Source organism: Microplitis mediator, chromosome 10 (genome assembly GCF_029852145.1).
Source record: "Microplitis mediator isolate UGA2020A chromosome 10, iyMicMedi2.1, whole genome shotgun sequence".
In the NCBI taxonomy this organism is placed as follows: domain Eukaryota; kingdom Metazoa; phylum Arthropoda; class Insecta; order Hymenoptera; family Braconidae; genus Microplitis; species Microplitis mediator.
The window spans coordinates 2,475,551-2,494,095 of record NC_079978.1 but is presented as its reverse complement, the minus strand read 5'-3'; the positions used below and the strand labels follow the sequence as shown (position 1 = coordinate 2,494,095).

Genomic DNA, 18,545 nt, shown 5'->3' with positions numbered 1-18,545 from the left:
TCAAAAATAATTTTTTTACACTGTACATAGTGCTACGAAAATCAATTAAATTTTTAATTTAATAATTAACTGTACAATATATTTAATTACAACTTTCATCTGTCAATACTTCGTATCTTATCATCTAAATATCGAAATATTTCTCTTAAATTCTTAACATATTTATTGCCACTGTCACTCAATTTTTCAAACTCTAATTTATCGATACTAAAATCTGTGTTCGGGATCGGCCGTACGTGGGAGTGCCAAAGGCTGATGCACTTGACCCAAACAATGTCCCCATTTAAATCCGCTATTTCTTTGTACAAATTTACGCAACATTCCTGCAGCTCTGGGTGTTGCCAACAGTTCAAATAAGGCTCGGTAATGGTGACTAATTTCCAGAGATCCGGCTCCTGGAGCTTAAGATACCGCGCGACCTGTCCCATCTCCATGAGAAGTAATCTCTGTAATTTAAATATTTGGGTAAACTTGTATGCGTTATTTGAATCTTTTCTGTAACTGTCTTTAGCTGCCTTGTCTAGGAATTTCGCCAGACCCGGAGACACTTGTTGGAGAGTGCGAGTTCTGATAAAATCTTTTGACAGGTAAGCGAGAGTGTAAAGCATCTGCCACGCGCGGTTAATAATGAGCACATTCGAGTCTTGAAACCGGTCGACTAGAGGATGCCAAATTTCGTGGACGATAGGCAGCAACTGATCAGTCCAATCAGCAAGAATGCTAAGTCCTTCTTCAAGCGTTTGCATGGTCAGTATAACTTTGGCTGTGTCTTTTGACGGCAGGAAATGCAGACACTGTTTCATTATACTCTCGATTATTTTTACATGCATCGGAGGCTCTTTGTTTTCTTCTGCTTCATTATAATCCGGATCCTCATACTCTTTACTTTCAATTTCTTTCAAAATGTCCTCAGGACTGCCGCCCAGATCATCATTTTCCAGCTGCTCGGAAACTCTTTTTGACTCATGGTGCTCCAATAATTCTTGTATCACCTTCTCAGCAATATTTGTCTCGCTCCCTTCATCCTTTTGATTTTTTCTGTCACTGATCCCCAGCAACTGCTTCAGGCAAACGGTAAACGTGTAAAGAACTTTGAGTAATGAATAAACATTTGACTTTTGTGAATTAGCAGCCAGTTGAGCTAAAGCATCTTCAACAATTTCTTTCAAACAAGGCAGCACGTCCATCGTGCTGTACTTCATGACAACCGTGACGACATTAAGTACCCCAGGGTTTTTATCAACGGATCTTAATTTAATGGTAACGTGGTAAGAAATGTAGTCTACGTTGTCGCGAATCAGGTCAGCGATACTCATGTTCCCTTGGGAATTAGCGATGTGGTCAAGAGTTTGAAGACCCACGAGACTTATCACCCCATGTCCGCTGCCTGCTCTCTCAATCACCAAGTACAGAGTCTTCAGAAGAAACTGATGGTAATTTTTTCCAAGTACCGATGCCACAATTCCTAGACCTTCTGTCAGCAAGCAAGACTCTACGATATTGTACTGCAGTTTGCGAAGCGGAGCATCTTCTTGGGTAGGGAGATACCAAAGTTCAGGATCTGTATAGTATTCAACAACTCGCTGATGTAAAGAAACAGGTGCGTCGTGAGTAGACTTAAGTATCCAGTTTAACAGCAAAATTAATTCTTTCCGATAGTGAGGCATGTCGGTAATTAAATCAAAGATACTGTTGACTAAATTATTTAAATCACTAAGAGTACTTAGGAGATTACAAATGAGTATTAATTTATCTTCGGTGGTTGAGTCGCGAATGAACTTGAATTTCTTCCACGAACGACGTGAGTCAACAGTGTCTTCGATAGTTCGTGATTGATTTTCTTCAAGAATAGTAACGTCACTGCAATCGAGCTCGGCTACATAAATAAGCGACAAAATTAATCGTCTCAAATAATCAATGGAATTCATTATTAGAGGAAGTCGTTCCTTTCCAAAAAGCCTCAAGTAACCGGCCAGTTTATTCAAGTACGACAACTGTGTGGCGTCGTCTGATCTTCGTATAAGTCGGGGCAGTTCTATCAAAAGCTTGTAAAATTTTTCCTGGAGTATTTCAACAATTGACTTCATGTTGTACTGAGTTACTATACCGTTAACTTGATTCAATGATGCGTTTGCTAGCTCTCGTACTTCTTGGACATCATCTTCTGACAGCGTTATCAAGATTTCAATCAGCTCAGCAAAACTTTTATACAAATTTACCGGGCACTTTGTGATCAGCAAAACTACCGCTACTGCTAATTCCTTCCGTACTTTATAGTGCGAGTGTTTTGTTAAATTCATCAAGTCGCGCATCGGCGCTTGAAGTTTTTCTGCTGCGGCATCCAGCCATTCCTGATTGCGCACTACTGTCTTTATGTGCTTCTCCATACCCTGACGGCCTTCCTGTTTTAGTTGAATCCCCAGTGGATCTGATGTAGACTTCAGAGTTGATTGCAGAGTTTGAAGATTCGATACTTCTGTGTTTTTAATTAAATCCTCCATCACTAGAGCTACGATTCTCCCCAGTGCTTTTACTGCCGTCTGAAAAAATTTATTATTTTAGTTTTCTGATAAAAATTTCCTCCCAAATGCATTTTATTAATTTATTTATAAAATACCATCGTGACTTTATGATTTTGAATGTCGCTTCCTTGATAAATTTCCTGGAGTCCTTTTACGATGCCAGGCAAAAATAACATTATGATATTTGCTACGTCATTGCGTAAGACAACTTCTGCTGGATCAACACCATCGTGGACATACGACAGAGATATCAACGCTTCCAAGGCGGCAACTCTATTTTACAATGAAATTTATACGTCAAATCTTTTGTAACAATCAATCAATAATCAGTAGTTTTATACTAATTATTAATTACCGTAATGAAGGGGATTTTTCATTTCTTGCAATTGATAAACAAGTATGAATACTCTGGCTAATTTTAGCAGCATTATCGCGTGTATAAAATTCTTCGATTACATCCATCGATGCGTTGACAATTAAATATTTCAAACAATCAACAACGCATTCTTTCAACTCTTCATGTGATTGAATAACTGGAAAATTGATTGATGATTAATAACACTTTTACATATGTGAAAAATTATAATTGATGCTCTGATTACCTAAGGTATTTTGTGTAGAATCATAGATAGATGCAATTAAAGATATGTAGAGTTTATTAAAAAACTCAAGTTTATAAAATCGCACTTTGGGAATGACTTCTCTTACGATGCATATCAAGTGTAATTTAATATCTTTGCTGAAAAAAATAATTAAGTAAATAATTGACAGTAAAATCAGCAGATAATTAACAATTTTTTATTTTTAAATCATTAAACTTTATACTAAAGGAAGATAATTTGAAAAATTCAAATGTAGAATTTTTTAAAAATTTTACGCGCGCAATTTCAAATAATCAGACAAATTTTTGATTATAAATGAACCGAGTAAATAATTAATAAAATAAAATTTTAAAAAATGCGCATTTTTTCAATTTTGAAATTAGTAAGTGCATTTTTTTAAATATTTTTTTTTTTATTATTTACCCTATTTATTTATAATTTTAAATTCGTCTGATATCTGATACATTTACACTCATACATTTATATAGTGATTCTGAAGTTAGCCGACATCTAATAATTTTTGGAATTATTCAAAATCATAAATTATTAAAAAAAAAAATATTTTAAGAAATTACACTTTTAGTTTTTTAAATTTTTGTAATTAACTAGTTGGAAATAAAATCCAAAAATTTTTAAGTGTCTGCTAAATTCAGGATCATATTTATATAAATATATTTACCTCGTATTATTTTGCAGATGAATAATTACTGGAAATAAAATATATTCCATTAAATTTTGAGTGACTGACTTGGGTAAAGTTTTGACACAACGTTCAACTTCAATTGCGTTTTTGACAGTTGGGTCTTGCATCAAACAATCACAGAGCGGTTTTAATTTCAAAAACGCTTGTCTTATTGTTACGTCTTCCATTATCAAATAAATAAATAAATCAATTAATTACTTCAATAAAAATTCGTAAGTTTCGCCGGCAAAACTTGTGGTGACTAAAAGTAAATAAACAAATCTTTAGGTTAGAACGAGTGAGTAAAAATATCGGAGCATGCGAAACTTTATTTATTTATATATTTGGAGGTTACATGTGTGGATTGTTGTTGTTGCGATTTTCCTTCTTGTCTATTTAACTTTAATTTGACAGCTGGAGTCACGTGACAGGTGTCTCCGGACCAATGGCCAGAGCCGTAAAATTTACAGTCCAATTGCGGATATGACGTAACTCAGTGGGCTCCAAGAGAAAGACCAATAGAAAAACAGAAAGGAAATAGTGCGTTGAAAGACCTGGAGCAAGAGAGAGGAAGAGAGTGTGTGCAGTAGATGGGATCGTCTCTCTTCTTGATGAGGTAGTTGACAAAAAAAATTGTTAAAAAAAAAGGTCTGCCATTTTCCATCGCTGCTGTAATTTTTGAATTTAATAAAAACTTATTGTGTATCGAGTGTCACTCGTCAGTGAGCCACCACAATAATAAGTGTCAATTATTAAATGTCCTGTTTTTTAAACTAAAAAATATTAAACCGACGTAGCAACAGCCCAAGTCGCACATTGACGCGACAACTACATCAGCAAAATGAGCTTCCTATTGTAAGTTATTTTATATCCTCATTTATTACAATAATATTTTATTTTTAAATACTTCCTCAGCTGGTTTATTTATTCAAATTTATTTATTGTTATTAGGCAACATGTAAATATTGATTTTTTAGTCAAGTTTATTAGCACGTCATTGATCAATATCCTGAAAGTATTTATTTGGCAAGATCCCTCTTGTCAATTGACATGACAGAGCACTGCTGTCTGTCGAAGACTAAAATCTAAATGTCTATTGATATTCAAATTCAAATTCAAATTCAAATTCAAATAAATTTATTACTCCTGGTAATTTGGGTTCTTGACCTGTCTACATAAATTCATTTCTCTCAAGTCCAATAGTTTTTCTAAAAATAGACCACCAATTGAGTCTCATCACAATTATGTATTTTTTGGTCCATCAGACTAGACTAGACAGACTTTTTTTAAATTATTTATTTATCCTCAATAGATTTTCCCTCTTGGTCTTTACTTTTTTTATTTATATTGCAGTTGACTCACGTCATAATCACAAATATAGTATGTTATGACTCATTTGTCAGTAAGTTAATACTCTAGAGTGCATTGTTATGCTGATTTTTTTAGCACACATGTATTTAGTAATAAGGAAAGAATGAATAAAGTTTATCAAGTATGAGTTAATGTTGATTTAAATTAATGGATTGCAGTGGAAGCCGGTCTTCTAAGACATTCAAGCCCAAGAAAAATATTCCTGAGGGGACCCACCAGTATGATCTGATGAAACATGCGGCTGCGACACTGGGATCTGGCAACCTGAGACTCGCTGTCATGTTACCTGAGGGAGAAGATCTTAATGAGTGGGTGGCAGTTAATAGTGAGTAATTTACCACTGACACTAACGAACTGATTGCTGTAATTATTGTAATTCTGTGTAATTGTTGGTACTTTTTATTAGCTGTAGATTTTTTCAATCAAATAAATATGCTGTATGGTACCATCACGGAGTTTTGTACTGAAGAAAGCTGTCCGATAATGTCAGCTGGACCAAAGTATGAGTACCATTGGGCTGATGGTCATACTGTTAAGAAACCAATAAAATGTTCAGCGCCCAAGTACATTGACTACTTGATGACTTGGGTTCAAGATCAGCTTGATGATGAAACTCTTTTTCCTTCCAAAATAGGTATGCCATTCAACTTTAATTAATAATAACAATAATTATTATTATTTTTGTTCATAACAGGGTGGCAATTAATCTAAAAAAGCCTCGGAAATTTTTTAATTATTTAAATTTATTTACAAATAATTACAGTTATAAATTTTTTAACAGAAAATTTTGAAAATAAATATAAATGTCGCTGTTTTTAACACTCGTAAGCCTGGAACATGGGTCGTTAGCGTCCGTTGCTTACTTAATTATGTTATTCTGTAAGGAAAAATCTGAAAAAATTCGTAGATTTTCTTTAGACTCCTAACTATGCAATAGAGTCGTTGCCAGCTCCGAAAATTCTTTGTTCAATAAAAATTTTCATAAAAATTTGGAGGCATGTCGGCTGTTAACAGTAGAATATTTGAAAATTCATGGCCACAAGTGACCCATGTTCAAGGGACTAGGGTTGATGATGATGATTAAGAAAAAATTTTATTATTTTAAAAAATACGAGACTGAAAATGGCCTAGGAATTTTTTCCCATAATCTGGAAATGTCTTAACGTCACTTCGATCGCCACTTTGATTGATAGTAAATAAAAAAATCTATTTGAATGTTACAGGTGTTCCTTTTCCTAAAAACTTTCTTTCAATCGCTAAAACAATATTGAAACGACTGTTTCGAGTGTACGCACACATATATCATCAACATTTTAGTGAAGTTGTTCAATTAGGAGAAGAAGCGCATTTAAATACATCATTCAAACACTTTATTTTCTTCGTCCAAGTAAGTCTTTACCTCAAATATAATTTTTGAAAAATAAGTATCAGTAATTTAAGACTAACAATATTTGTTTATTTGAAAGGAATTTAATTTAATTGAGAGACGAGAATTAGCGCCGCTGCAAGAGCTAATTGAAAAATTAACTGCTAAAGATGCGCGATGAATAATAAATAATAACGAAAAATAATTATTTATTTAAAATAACAAGTGGAACAAATATGAAAAACCTCCAAAGAAACCAACTGCATCATTATCTCCTGGCTATTTGCGTATTATTTTTATATTATTTTTTAAAATTTATATAAATCCGAAAATTTGCTAGGCATCGTTTCCGGTAGGTTGTTGATATTTATACGCTTTTGCGCTGCACTTTAATTCTATAATCATCAGTCTGCAATGCAGACTTTATTTCGTAAAGCTTTTAATCCGAGACGTATCATTAATAATAGTAGTTATTATTATTAAAAACAAGTAAATAAATAAGTATCAAATGATGAATTTTTTAGCGTTAGCATAATTAAGAATTCGTTAACGTTATTCTTGTAATATAGTTGTATGGTTAGATTGTTTTAAATGTAATTACTCTCTAATTAATATTTAAATATTACTTATATTATAATTTATTACCATTGTGTGTTTTTTAAAAAAAATATTTTTAAACTTTAAGTATTTTTATTGTTTTTATTTTCTAGACTATTAATGTTAGCGGGTTTTAAAAGGATTAAGGCATTAAATTTATCCTGTAAGGATATTTAGTTATTGTTTTATATATTTCTTTCAATTCATTTGTTTTTATATTAATTAATTATAGATTAATTTAAATATATAACAATTTTTTGCATTTTGTTGACAGTCATGCACAAATAATGCGTACCGCTAGTGTATATTTTAGAAACAATTTTTTTTTTTTTTAATTATTATTTAATTATTAAAATAAAAACTTAAATGCCTTAAGTTTTTTATTTTATAAACCATCTGGTGCGCATTTATATCTGAGATTATTTTTACGTAGCGTAATTTATATTTTAACAAAAAAAAAAATATTTATTAAGAGACGAATGTCGATAATAAAAAAAATCATGTGGAGAAATTGAACCGTTTAAATATGATAATAAAATTAGCCGTCAAATAAGTTTTGGATTTTCTTAAACACGATAAATTATAAAAAAAAAAATATTTAAAAAAATTGCACTTATAGTTTTTTTGATTTTCTACATGTGCATTTTTTTATTTTTTTTTTTTTTTTAATTAAATTGCTGGAAAAAAAAATTCTAAAATTTTTAATTGTCGCTAATTTTAGAATTATTAAATATTCAGTTTAAAAAAAAAATTTACAACAAATATCTTTCTGTACGTCTTTTAAAAACTTGATCACGGTCATGCTAAACAAGAAACAAAAAATATTAAAAACTTTACTATTATATTAATAATAATAATAATAATGAAATATTATATTTTATATATAAAGCTTTTGCGGATGAGTAATTTTAAAATGCAAATTTGAATACGATAATGACTAATGTGAATAATTATTTTTTTGTATTCAAACTCATATTTCAGATGCCCGTTAAGTGTACTTTTACCTGTTTACTATTAAAAAAAAGTGAATTTAACAATTTGTATACTAATAATAATTATTAATTATTATTGTAATAATAATGAGTACTTAATTAAACAAGACGCAATGGATTGTCACGTAAGGATAAGCATTAAGAATAAATTATTGTTATTATTTTAGAACGTCGTCACTTAAACACTCAACTCACATTATTTTTATTTTATTTTACTTTATTTATTTATTATTTATATTGTCAATTAATCAATATTAATACACGACAAATCTCTGCTTGAGATGATTTAAATAATAGCATAGTTTATTTTTATCAAAATATAAATTTTATTGTACTGATAGGAGATAGTCCCGATGTATTTCCGCTGGAATTATACTAGTAAAATCAAAAAAACTTTTATTAATTGGAGTGACTGTTCTAAAATTATAAAAAACGGAAAATGAATTTACTTGGTCTTCTGATGGGCGAGTGAATAAAATAGAGGCTCAATGGTATGGGATAGGAAAAAAAATATGCGTCAAGTTGCTTATCTTGTGTAAAAACAAATCGTTATTTCGCGTTAACGATAATAGTGATATCTGTGCAATGTAAATAGTATTTTTTTCAAATAAAATTAAACAATGGCTCGATGTAATTTGTGGTATTTTTTTTTTTTCAATAGAGTAAAGTACCCAGTCCTCAAGTTTTTCAAAAAGTTGTTTTTTAAATCATTTTTTTCATACATTTATTTGCTACGAAACTTGAAATTTTTTTTACAAATTTCCGAATATTTGAACTTCATTTTAATATTCGTGATAATTTATAAAATATCATAGTAGTTCCCAAGTAGCGCACTTTGCTTTGTGACATCCATAAGATAGCAGTTTTAAAGTTTTTTTTGACATCGATGCCACCAAAATGTTGACAAAACGATCAGAAATTGTCATCAAAAAAACATCAGCAAAAGACTTAACACAAACGGCGGCAAAAAGTTAATTACAAATAGCTGTCAAATGTCATCTGAACGACTGGTCAATTGAAATGACTTTTTTAAGACGGGAAACAGACAAATTTTCTATGACTCTTAGGACTGTACGTCTTATTTATAAAAAAAAATTTGGCTTTGAGACAAACAAAAATTTTTCCCGCCCCTTATGTGAAGCCTTTTAGACAGATATTTTTTTGATGACAATTTCCGATCGCTTTGTCAACATTTTGGTGCCATGGACGTCAAAAAAATCCTCAAAACTGCAATCTTATAGATGTCACAAAATGAATAAAAAAATAAATTTGAATTATTTATTTTGTTGATTCAGTTGTTTTTTTGTCTACTGTTTTTTGAATAGTAAAGTTGACATACGTCAGACTAAAATTTGAAATAATGAATTTGAATCAAGAATAAGTAATTAAAATGTATATTTATGAAGATTGTGGCGGCATTAAATAGAGGGGCACGAAACTGCAAGACTGTTTGCTGTGTAACGTTATGGATGATATAAATAATTAATAATCGGAATGGTCACAACAATAATTAAGTCATGGACGATAAGCGTACTAATAGGTGAAATAATGAAGCCAAGAAAGCGTTTCTTTTCTCTCAGTTGTTATTGTGGCTGCCCCACTTGGTTTATACAGCAAACTTTATAGAAGCCTTTTTCTCTCTTCTTCGTACATAATTTCAGTCGTCGCGAACCGTTCACCGGGTTCGGACAACTCGATTAATATTTTTTAAATCAGACATTCCGGTGTTCAATAAATTATCTGACACGTGACTCGTTTTCTTCTCGAAATTCTGTAATAATTTTTAGAAATATTTGACATTCAAAAATTTACTGATTTCAAAAAATCTCAAGTGATTTTTTTTATTTTATACTTGATTTGAATTTTATGAGTTATGAGTAAAATATTTGTAGTAGTAATTAAAGAAGAGGGAAAGAGTAAAACTAATTTTCTATAAAGCAGAATAAGGATTTATCGAGCCAATATTACAAACTTTGATTGACATATTTCATTAACTTTTAAACTTTATAATGGTGAGTACATTTGAATAATTTTTTCAAGAGCCAGAGCTCGAGTTATTGTCAAAAATTAATTAACATAAAAATAAATCGTAATTATAATTTTAATTATCAGCACAAAAAAAATCTGTCCTACACGTGATGTGAATAAGAATAACAAAATAATTCTACTGTAGCTAATAAGTTAAATTACAAGTTTGAATTTTTTCAATCTTTTTTTTTACAATGTCAAGATGTTTTTCAGTATAAATGACATTATTATTAAACCATTAATACATAAGACATGAGTATGACGTAAAGTGTTTGCTAAAAAATGTTAATATGCGAATTCAAAACTCCATTTAGTATAAATGTAAATTCAAAAATAAAAATCCTTGCGTCTTATATATTATATATGAATTTAAAATCAATTCTCTTCAATTGCACTTTTAAAATGCAAAAAAATTCATACTTTTATTTATTTTATTTTTTTTGACAGTCGAAAAAAATTTTCGCGGTTTATTTACGGAGAACTTAAACTTTAGATCCATTAAATTTAAACGAATTAATTAGAATGTGTACTTTTAAACTTAAACTAGTTTCATTTATCAACTATCGATGTCTTATCGTTTTTATTTTTTTTATTCCTTCAAAAGACAATTGCACTATTTTATCAGTTAGTTACCTCAACAAAATAATGTGCTGCAATTATCTGATTGAAAAATTGTCCTTCTGTTTTACTACCAGTATAAGCTAGCCTGTACAATGTAAAACATATATTATATTATATAAATATACTGTGTTTTAAAAAATCCATTTTTCGCAATTAAATTTTTTTAAAAATTACAGTATTCCCGCAGTGTAATTCGACGCGTGTTAAAAGTATTTGTCGTATTATATATATATATTGAGTAATATTTCAGCGGTGCTTAAACAGAAGGCGTGACGGATAATTTAGCGGTTAAAAAAATTTACACCTCCATAATATCCAGTAGTTGGAATAGCCTTCCAATACCTTCCATTCTACAAGTTTTCTTCATCATCTTTCTCTTTATACTCAACAGCTCCGTCTCTAATGTAACATTTATCGCAATTCACTTACCCCATTAATTAATTGTGCAATCCTAGTTATGATTATTAAATAACTTAAATAATTCAAGTTTAATTTAATCAATTAATTTTTTTTAACTTGACATTGATCCCTAAAATTTAATTTTCATTAAACGAATAATTAAAATTTTCCAATTAATTTTTTCCCATAAAATTCATTAAAATAAGTTAATTATTATTTAAATTAAATAACATTTACTTGCAATTGCAATTTATTTTTTTCCATACACTCGCGATTCAGCGAAATATTTATTCAAATTTTAAAAATTATATGTTACATAAATTTTAATTCCCTACTTTTAAAACCGCTGAGTTAATAATGATCTATCTCAGTCATAAATAAATAAAATAAAAAATATAATAGACCAAAGAGAGTGACGGTTTGACTCATCATTAAAATACACCGGTGTCTTTAACATTTCATAACGTGATCTGTCAAGGTTTGCGGCTGTATTGGCATGGTAAATTAACATTGTGTATGGTCCCCCTACTCACTGTAATACTATTCATACTGTACATGTATTACATTGTCAGAGTTGTCCATAACGCTCTGCAAGATATAACTCATATATCTTCTCTGCCTTTAAATATCTTACAGCCATCTGAGCTGCGCGTAGTATCGTATCATCTTCGCTCTGAAAAATATCGTCTTTTAAAAAAATAAATCGTATCCTTAAGCCGCAATTATTATCTAATATCTGATATTTATTACGAATTACCAGTAAGAGTTAATAAAAAACCGCTACCATTTTTTTTTAACTTTTTACACAAAACAAGTTCTTCAACGGATCGGTGACATTGCAACATGTAACAGATTAGGAAATACTGGATTTGAAATTTTGAACTTAATATCGCACTAGTAACCATTCACTTTTTTATTGTTAGTGAATTATAAAAAAAAGTTTTTGATACAGACAATTAATTTAAATTTAAACACGTGCGAGTGTACATTCAAAATTTGAAAGTGCGGAGAATTGAAAAAAATTGATCGCTTTGATTAAAAATCAATTTAGTAAATATATAAATATATTTTATTTAAATAAAAAGATAAAATGGAATTAGCTTTGTCTGGATTAACTCTTCTGTATGTTAATGTACGAAGATTTGATTACGCGGTGAGTTAACACGTGTGTTATAATTTATAATTATCACAGCCTTGGCATTGAATTTTTAGTTCACAAAAAAATAATGAAGTATTAAAATTTTAAGTTCATTGATAAATTTTAAATTAAATCTTTTTTTTTTAATTGTGAGGAAAACTATTAATAAATTTTTTTTTTGTACAGGAGTTTGTAAATGGTGCAATGAAAGTATTTATAAAATCGGTAGTAGTCATAGTATCTTGTGCAGTGCTACCGTTTTTAAAATTAGCGGCTTTTAGAAAAATAAATCGATGCCCGGCTATTTCCAATAAACTATTATTGATACCTGCTAATCAATTAGCGAAAAAGATTCGTAGAAAAGAGGTATTTTTTCAGTCTTTAAATACTGTCATCACTGACGTTTAGTATTTTGAGTAAGTAATTTTTTTTTATTAATTTGTCGAGCAGATAACCAGTGAAGAAATAGTAAGAGCGTATATAGAACGATGTCGAGAAGTTAATCCGGTATTAAATGCAATAGTGGAAAATCGCTTCGAAGCTGCGATAAAGGAAGCACGTGAAGTCGATCAGTTTGTGAAATCCGGTATTAAGTCTGAGGAATTACTTGCTCAAGATACCCCGCTTCTTGGTATACCCATCACTGTTAAAGAAAGTATTGCTGTTAAAGGTAAGATAATTATTAACATATTATGATGCATTTAATACATATATATAAATATATAAATAATTATTATTTATTCTACGACTCGTTTATAATAATAATTCGCTCGCTTAATCATATGTTATAATCTAGGAAAAACATTTCCTCAATGAAAGTTTAAGCATTAATCGGAATTTTTAATGTGAAAAAATATCTGGTAATTAAAATTTCGCATTCAGGTCTAGATATATGACATAATATTCATTTTTATTTATCTGACATATAGAAATTTTTTTTGTAAATTTAACTTTTCAAAATTATAATAAAAAATTTTTAATATTTTATGCCATTGAAAAAAAGAATTTTTGTATTTTAAATTTAAACTCAATTTTAGGATTTTCGGATTAATTGTTTATCTGCAAGTAAAATATTTGTATCTAAAAATATATCAAGTGAATTATAAATATGTAGAATTTTATTGTTCGTTTTTATGATAGGATTTTATTTTAAAAATAAAATTTATATTAGCAGCAAAGAGAAAGTATGGAAATATTTTTCAAAAAAATCAATTCCTACTCCTCTGAGTTAGACAAATAACAAATTATTTTTTCTTCGTATTTATTGTCTAATTTACTTAAATAATATATCCGACTTTGAGGAAAATGATAGCAGTGTAACCTCCTTTCAAATAAAATAATATAAGAATTATTTAAAAACTTTTAAATGAGATGTCAGTTTTAAAAATTGTCCTGTCAGAATTTTACCAAGTGCGCATTTTTCTGTACTCTGCTAAAAACTGCAGAAAAATCTGAATAATTAAATTCATACAATTCAACAAGTGGCAAAGTACTTTAAACGACTTAGCCAAACATATCGATATTAAAAAACAGGTTTTTAAACAAACAATGCGTCATAATTTGTAAGCTGCACTTTGTAATGTGTACTTAGTAATAGAAATAATGTTTAAGACGGACGTCAAATAATATTTTAAAATTTATTTGTTGCAAACATTTGAATATTATATATATGTACTAAATATTTATAAGATTATAAATGATAAAATTTTCCAACTAAAAATTTTATGTCTCTCAACTGTCATAAGTAAAATAAGAAAATTAATGATGGTCAAGCTCCAAATACATTAAACATTGATTAAATTAATGACAGGTCAGAAAAATCGTGAGACATTTGTCGGGCGAATATCAATGTAATTATTTTTATTAGAGGACTTTGTTGAGCTTCACGCAAGATATGTGTCGTTTCATTGTCCAACATATATATGATAGTTGCATGCAATTACAATTTATCATCAACGGGTTTGATCCGTAGGACGGTAGATAAATTTAGCTCGAAGCTCTGCTCGAGCTACTGGCTTGTTGACTGGAATTGACGATGATAGCAGTTGATTAATCTAACCGGTTATCTCTTTCCTCATAGAAAATATCCAGATATTGTTTATTAAAATAATAAATCGTTAAATTAATTTATATAGAAGTAGTTTTTAAATTAAGTAATCATTGCAATTATCAATATGAATTTACAGGAATGAGCCATGCTGCTGGACGGAAATCAAAGGAGCCGATAATAGCGGCAAAGGACGCGGATTCGGTGCAGCGTGTGAAAAAAGCCGGTGGTATAATTATTCTAGTTAGTAATACCCCGGAGATGTGCATGTGCTGGGAGACTTACAACAACGTGACCGGCACAACAGTGAACCCATATGACACACGTAGAACACCTGGTGGTTCTTCTGGTGGGGAGGTATTCAATTTTTTTAAATTATAATTATACATGTAATAGATTTTATTTAAATCCGAATTATGATACTGGAGTTAGCCGAGGTCTAGAAATTTTCGGATTTTTTTTAAATGAAAAATTATAAAAAAAAAAATATTTGAAAAAATTGCACCTATGGTTTTTTAAATTTTCTACTTGTGCATATTTTTAGTTTTTTTTTTGTAATTGATTTGTTGAAAAAAAATTGGGAATTTTTAATTGTCTGTGAACTTCAGGATCATTACGAATTCACTCCCTTACTCGGAGTTCTGGAGTGAAAAAAAAATCACTTCGCATATGGAGTGAATAGTGAGTTGGTTTTCCAGAAGAATGATTTTGGAGTGATCTGGATTTTATTTAAATTCCTATTCACTCTGAACCGGAGTTTCAATACTAAAATAAACTCCCCTTCGGGGGACTTTCACCCCAAGGGATAAAATAATTACACAGCCACGCTTTGAATTTACTCCGAATTTAATCCGCGTTCACTCCGAAAATTTGTTACAGTGTAATAATAATAATAAATCTAATGAATTGAGTCAGTTGAAGTCAAAACTAGAATACTAAAAATTTTTCTTGTAAAAAATAAATGTTGATATTTTAAAAGTGGATTCGATTAAAAATTTACTGTTGAACATAAAAATATTCAAGTATTTTATCTGTAGTCTTGTAAGAAAGTTATGGTCTCTTTTATTATTATTATGAGTTCTTTTGACGATATTCAAAATTTACATTACTTTTACTGACTTTCTCTTTTGCTGTCTCAATTCGTCGCAATCTGTAAGAGCGTCGGAGGTTTCGTCTAATATTTCGCAATTTACATTTACTTTAATACATTTTTTTTCTTTTGAATTTAGGCAGCACTTTTGGGCTCAGCGGCGTCATTGCTGAGTATATCTTCAGATATTGGAGGTTCTGCAAGACTTCCGGCGATGTTTTGTGGAGTCTTTGGTCACAAGCCGACTCCTGGTAAGACTTGAAGAAGAAAAAATAATTTTGCATCCATGTATTTGGATTTTTAAACTAAATATCTTTACTAAAATTCTTCAAGGATGGGTTTCAACTGACGGACATATGCCGGACTCAACTGACCCAATGTGGCCTTCATTTCTGACCGTTGCTCCGATGGTCAGATACTCTGAAGACCTTTTGTTTTATCTGAAAGTAATGATGCAGTCAGACATATCCCTTTCTCGGCTCGATGAAGAGGTAAATATTTTTTTTTTAATTGCCAACTTCTGAATTTAAACCAGCATTTAATTTGTTTTTTTAATTAACTTTAGGTTTACATAAATAATATTAAATTTTACTACTTTGAAGAAATACCATCTTTTCTTACCCACAAAATAGACTCGGAAATAATAACTGGGATTCATAAGTTTATTCAACACTTGGAGAGTTCCCAAGGAATTAAAGCGCAAAAGGTAACGGGTATTTAAAATTTTTTTGTCTGATTAAAAAATATTTTTTACCAAAGAAAGCGACCAATGTTTTGAAATTTTTTTCAGGCAGTCATTCCGCATCTTAAATACGCTTTTGAAACATCATCAACTATGCTCCTTAATTTGGATGGTGTAGACACTATTTTTGATGACGAAACAAAGGTCGACTTGGTACGTAACATTTATCAAATTTTACCTAAATATATATTTAATTTTGAAATCATTTTTGACCTATCAGGAATGGAAGCGCGTTCTTGGAGAAATATTCAAGTACTCTACCTGCAGATCTTCCCATTCTGTGAGCAGTATTCTTTATGGTCTACTAAAAAAAATAACTGACTCATTTCCAAAAAATCATTTTAATTGGCTGAATGAAAAAAATGAGTCTCTTAAAAAACAATTTCAGGTAATCCATCAATTTTATAATCAAATCATTTATTTGATTGCAAGTATATAGATTTTATTATTTATTCACTTATTTATTGATAGGAAATTCTTGGTGATAATGGGGTAATAATATGTCCAACTTTCATTGACGGATCACATTACCCATATGAAATCTATCCAAGAGTATGTGATGTTACTTACATGATGATTTTCAATGCAATCGGACTTCCAGTAACTCAATGCCCAATGGGGCTTAATAAAAATGGCCTTCCTATTGGATTTCAGGTATTTTTATTATTTAACCCCTTTACCGCATAATTTTTTTTTTGTGGATGAAAAAATATTTATGTCGGATCTGAATTACGGTAATTTGCCATAATTTACGGTATTCGGAAGTATTACCGTATTTTACAGCACAGCTACGGCATTTTTGCCGTAAATTTGCGGTAAAAGAGCGGCAATTGATTTTAAAAATTGCAGGAAGCCCACGGTATTTTACCGTAAAGTAAAGCATTGTACTGCAATTTACGGTAAAAATGCCGCAAATTACGATAAATTGCCGTATTGGTCCGTAATTCGCCATAAATTAACGTAAATTGCAGCAAACTTGACGTAATTTACCGCAAATAATGCAAATTACGGCAAAATCGTCTAATTTCGATAATTTCCCGTAATTCGGATCCGCCAGGGTATTGAATATTTTTTCAATTGTCAGTAATATCCAAAAATTTTCTACTGTAATTTAAAAATTCTATTTCATGTCCGATATTTTAAATTAAATTTAAATAAATTTGATTAATTAGACGATTGATCTGTGACCGGGTAGCGAGTGTTCGTTGTGTTGCTATAACTTTAAATAATTGAATTAATTTTTTTTTTTTTAAATATTAGGTGGTTGGAAATGTGGGACAAGATCGTTTGACAATTGCAGTAGCTCGTGAAGTCGAGCGGGCTTTCGGTGGTTGGCAACCACCGCCAAGTGTTGAAAAAGAAGTTTGATAATTTTTTAATGACCAAGTAAATACTAATTACGATAAAATAAATTTTATATAAATTATTCCCATTTTACACTTACGGCATTAAGTTTCTTAGTGAATTTAAAAAAAAAAATTGAACGCCTTAATCAGTAACTTAATTTATAAATTTTAAAATTATAATTATTTATGGAAACTTATTGTCGTGTGTATTTTTTATGGGGCAAAGTGGTATCTTCTACCTCTATAACTGATAATTTATAATAAATAAATCTGTGATGTGTGCGATTAAAGTGTACTGACTCTTTATCTCGTGCGATTTAAATTTTTACAATCAAACTTTATATTTAAAAAAAAAATGATTAATATTAACGAAGCCATACACTAAAATAATTTTATAATATTAATTAAATATATGAATATGCTTGTTATTTATCGGTAGTAATTTTTAAGTATAAGTAATTATATTTATCTACTAAAATTAATTTATAACCACCGAATTTCGTCACGTTCAATTAATTATTACCAATAATCTTTAATCTTGTTACTTATTTTCATTCTTTACAATAAATTACTTGTAATCTTTGTTAAGCCCGCGTATTAATAAGAAAGTAAATTTAAAATAATAATAATAAATTTTAAATTATATTGTAAATATTGATTATTCTGAACTTTGTCTTTATCACGAGAACTTTAAATAAATAAATAATTAAATTTTTAAAAAAGTTAATTGCGAATATTTTAATTTTAATTGTAAAATATTTATAAGAAATTAAAAATAATATATATTTTTCTAGAGTATGAATTCGGCAGGTGATAAAAATCAAAAATTAAATAACCGCGGACGTAAAATTGTGAGTTTAAGTAAAATGTAAACTGACATATTTGAATATTCAAATAATTGGGTCGAATGTCGAGGTCTCATTGGATACATTTGCAGCAAACGTTTAATTATTTATTGAATATATTTATATATTTTTTACGTTGCGTATGTTATGACTGGGC

The 18,545-nt window shown here is 29.7% G+C and overlaps 3 protein-coding genes across 5 annotated transcripts; 2 read left to right on the top strand and 1 right to left on the bottom strand.

Moving 5' to 3' along the window:
• Positions 1 to 95: 95 nt before the first annotated feature.
• Positions 96 to 4,287, bottom strand: LOC130675385 (TELO2-interacting protein 1 homolog). Of its 2 annotated transcripts, XM_057481037.1 has the most exons (6): positions 4,162 to 4,287; positions 3,804 to 4,068; positions 3,125 to 3,261; positions 2,878 to 3,055; positions 2,618 to 2,795; positions 96 to 2,540 (listed from the first exon to the last, which is right to left on the bottom strand). In XM_057481037.1, the coding sequence occupies exons 2-6, from the start codon at positions 3,992 to 3,994 to the stop codon at positions 96 to 98; spliced, it is 3,129 nt and encodes a 1,042-aa protein (XP_057337020.1). In that variant the 5' UTR covers positions 3,995 to 4,068; positions 4,162 to 4,287. The 2 variants fall into 2 exon arrangements, with proteins under 2 accessions (XP_057337020.1, XP_057337019.1); XM_057481036.1 differs by lacking the exon at positions 4,162 to 4,287 and having other exon boundaries at positions 3,804 to 4,148.
• A 113-nt stretch (positions 4,288 to 4,400) lies between these two features.
• Positions 4,401 to 8,766, top strand: LOC130675389 (MOB kinase activator-like 1). The gene is made up of 5 exons (XM_057481043.1): positions 4,401 to 4,661; positions 5,336 to 5,502; positions 5,584 to 5,811; positions 6,401 to 6,564; positions 6,644 to 8,766. The coding sequence occupies exons 1-5, from the start codon at positions 4,648 to 4,650 to the stop codon at positions 6,722 to 6,724; spliced, it is 654 nt and encodes a 217-aa protein (XP_057337026.1). The 5' UTR covers positions 4,401 to 4,647; the 3' UTR covers positions 6,725 to 8,766.
• Positions 8,767 to 9,577: 811 nt separating this feature from the next.
• LOC130675386 (fatty-acid amide hydrolase 2-A-like) lies at positions 9,578 to 18,148 on the top strand. 2 transcript variants are annotated; one of them, XM_057481039.1, is made up of 11 exons: positions 9,578 to 10,144; positions 12,505 to 12,684; positions 12,769 to 12,988; positions 14,505 to 14,722; positions 15,595 to 15,706; positions 15,789 to 15,946; positions 16,021 to 16,161; positions 16,246 to 16,350; positions 16,418 to 16,585; positions 16,669 to 16,851; positions 17,458 to 18,148. In XM_057481039.1, the coding sequence occupies exons 1-11, from the start codon at positions 10,142 to 10,144 to the stop codon at positions 17,563 to 17,565; spliced, it is 1,596 nt and encodes a 531-aa protein (XP_057337022.1). In that variant the 5' UTR covers positions 9,578 to 10,141; the 3' UTR covers positions 17,566 to 18,148. The 2 variants fall into 2 exon arrangements, with proteins under 2 accessions (XP_057337022.1, XP_057337021.1); XM_057481038.1 differs by lacking the exon at positions 9,578 to 10,144 and adding an exon at positions 11,545 to 12,333.
• Positions 18,149 to 18,545: the final 397 nt, after the last annotated feature.

Coding starts and splice junctions, on each gene's coding strand:
- LOC130675386 (XM_057481038.1), top strand. CDS start 12,271: ATGGAATTAGCTTTGTCTGGATTAACTCTTCTGTATGTTAATGTACGA. Junction 15,707..15,788: donor TGGTCACAAGCCGACTCCTG/GTAAGACTTGAA, acceptor AAATTCTTCAAG/GATGGGTTTCAACTGACGGA. Junction 16,162..16,245: donor AAGGAATTAAAGCGCAAAAG/GTAACGGGTATT, acceptor AATTTTTTTCAG/GCAGTCATTCCGCATCTTAA.
- LOC130675389 (XM_057481043.1), top strand. Junction 5,812..6,400: donor TCTTTTTCCTTCCAAAATAG/GTATGCCATTCA, acceptor TGAATGTTACAG/GTGTTCCTTTTCCTAAAAAC. Junction 6,565..6,643: donor ACTTTATTTTCTTCGTCCAA/GTAAGTCTTTAC, acceptor TTTATTTGAAAG/GAATTTAATTTAATTGAGAG.
- LOC130675385 (XM_057481037.1), bottom strand. CDS start 3,994: ATGGAAGACGTAACAATAAGACAAGCGTTTTTGAAATTAAAACCGCTC. Junction 3,056..3,124: donor TTCTACACAAAATACCTTAG/GTAATCAGAGCA, acceptor TCAATTTTCCAG/TTATTCAATCACATGAAGAG. Junction 2,541..2,617: donor AAAATCATAAAGTCACGATG/GTATTTTATAAA, acceptor AAATTTTTTCAG/ACGGCAGTAAAAGCACTGGG.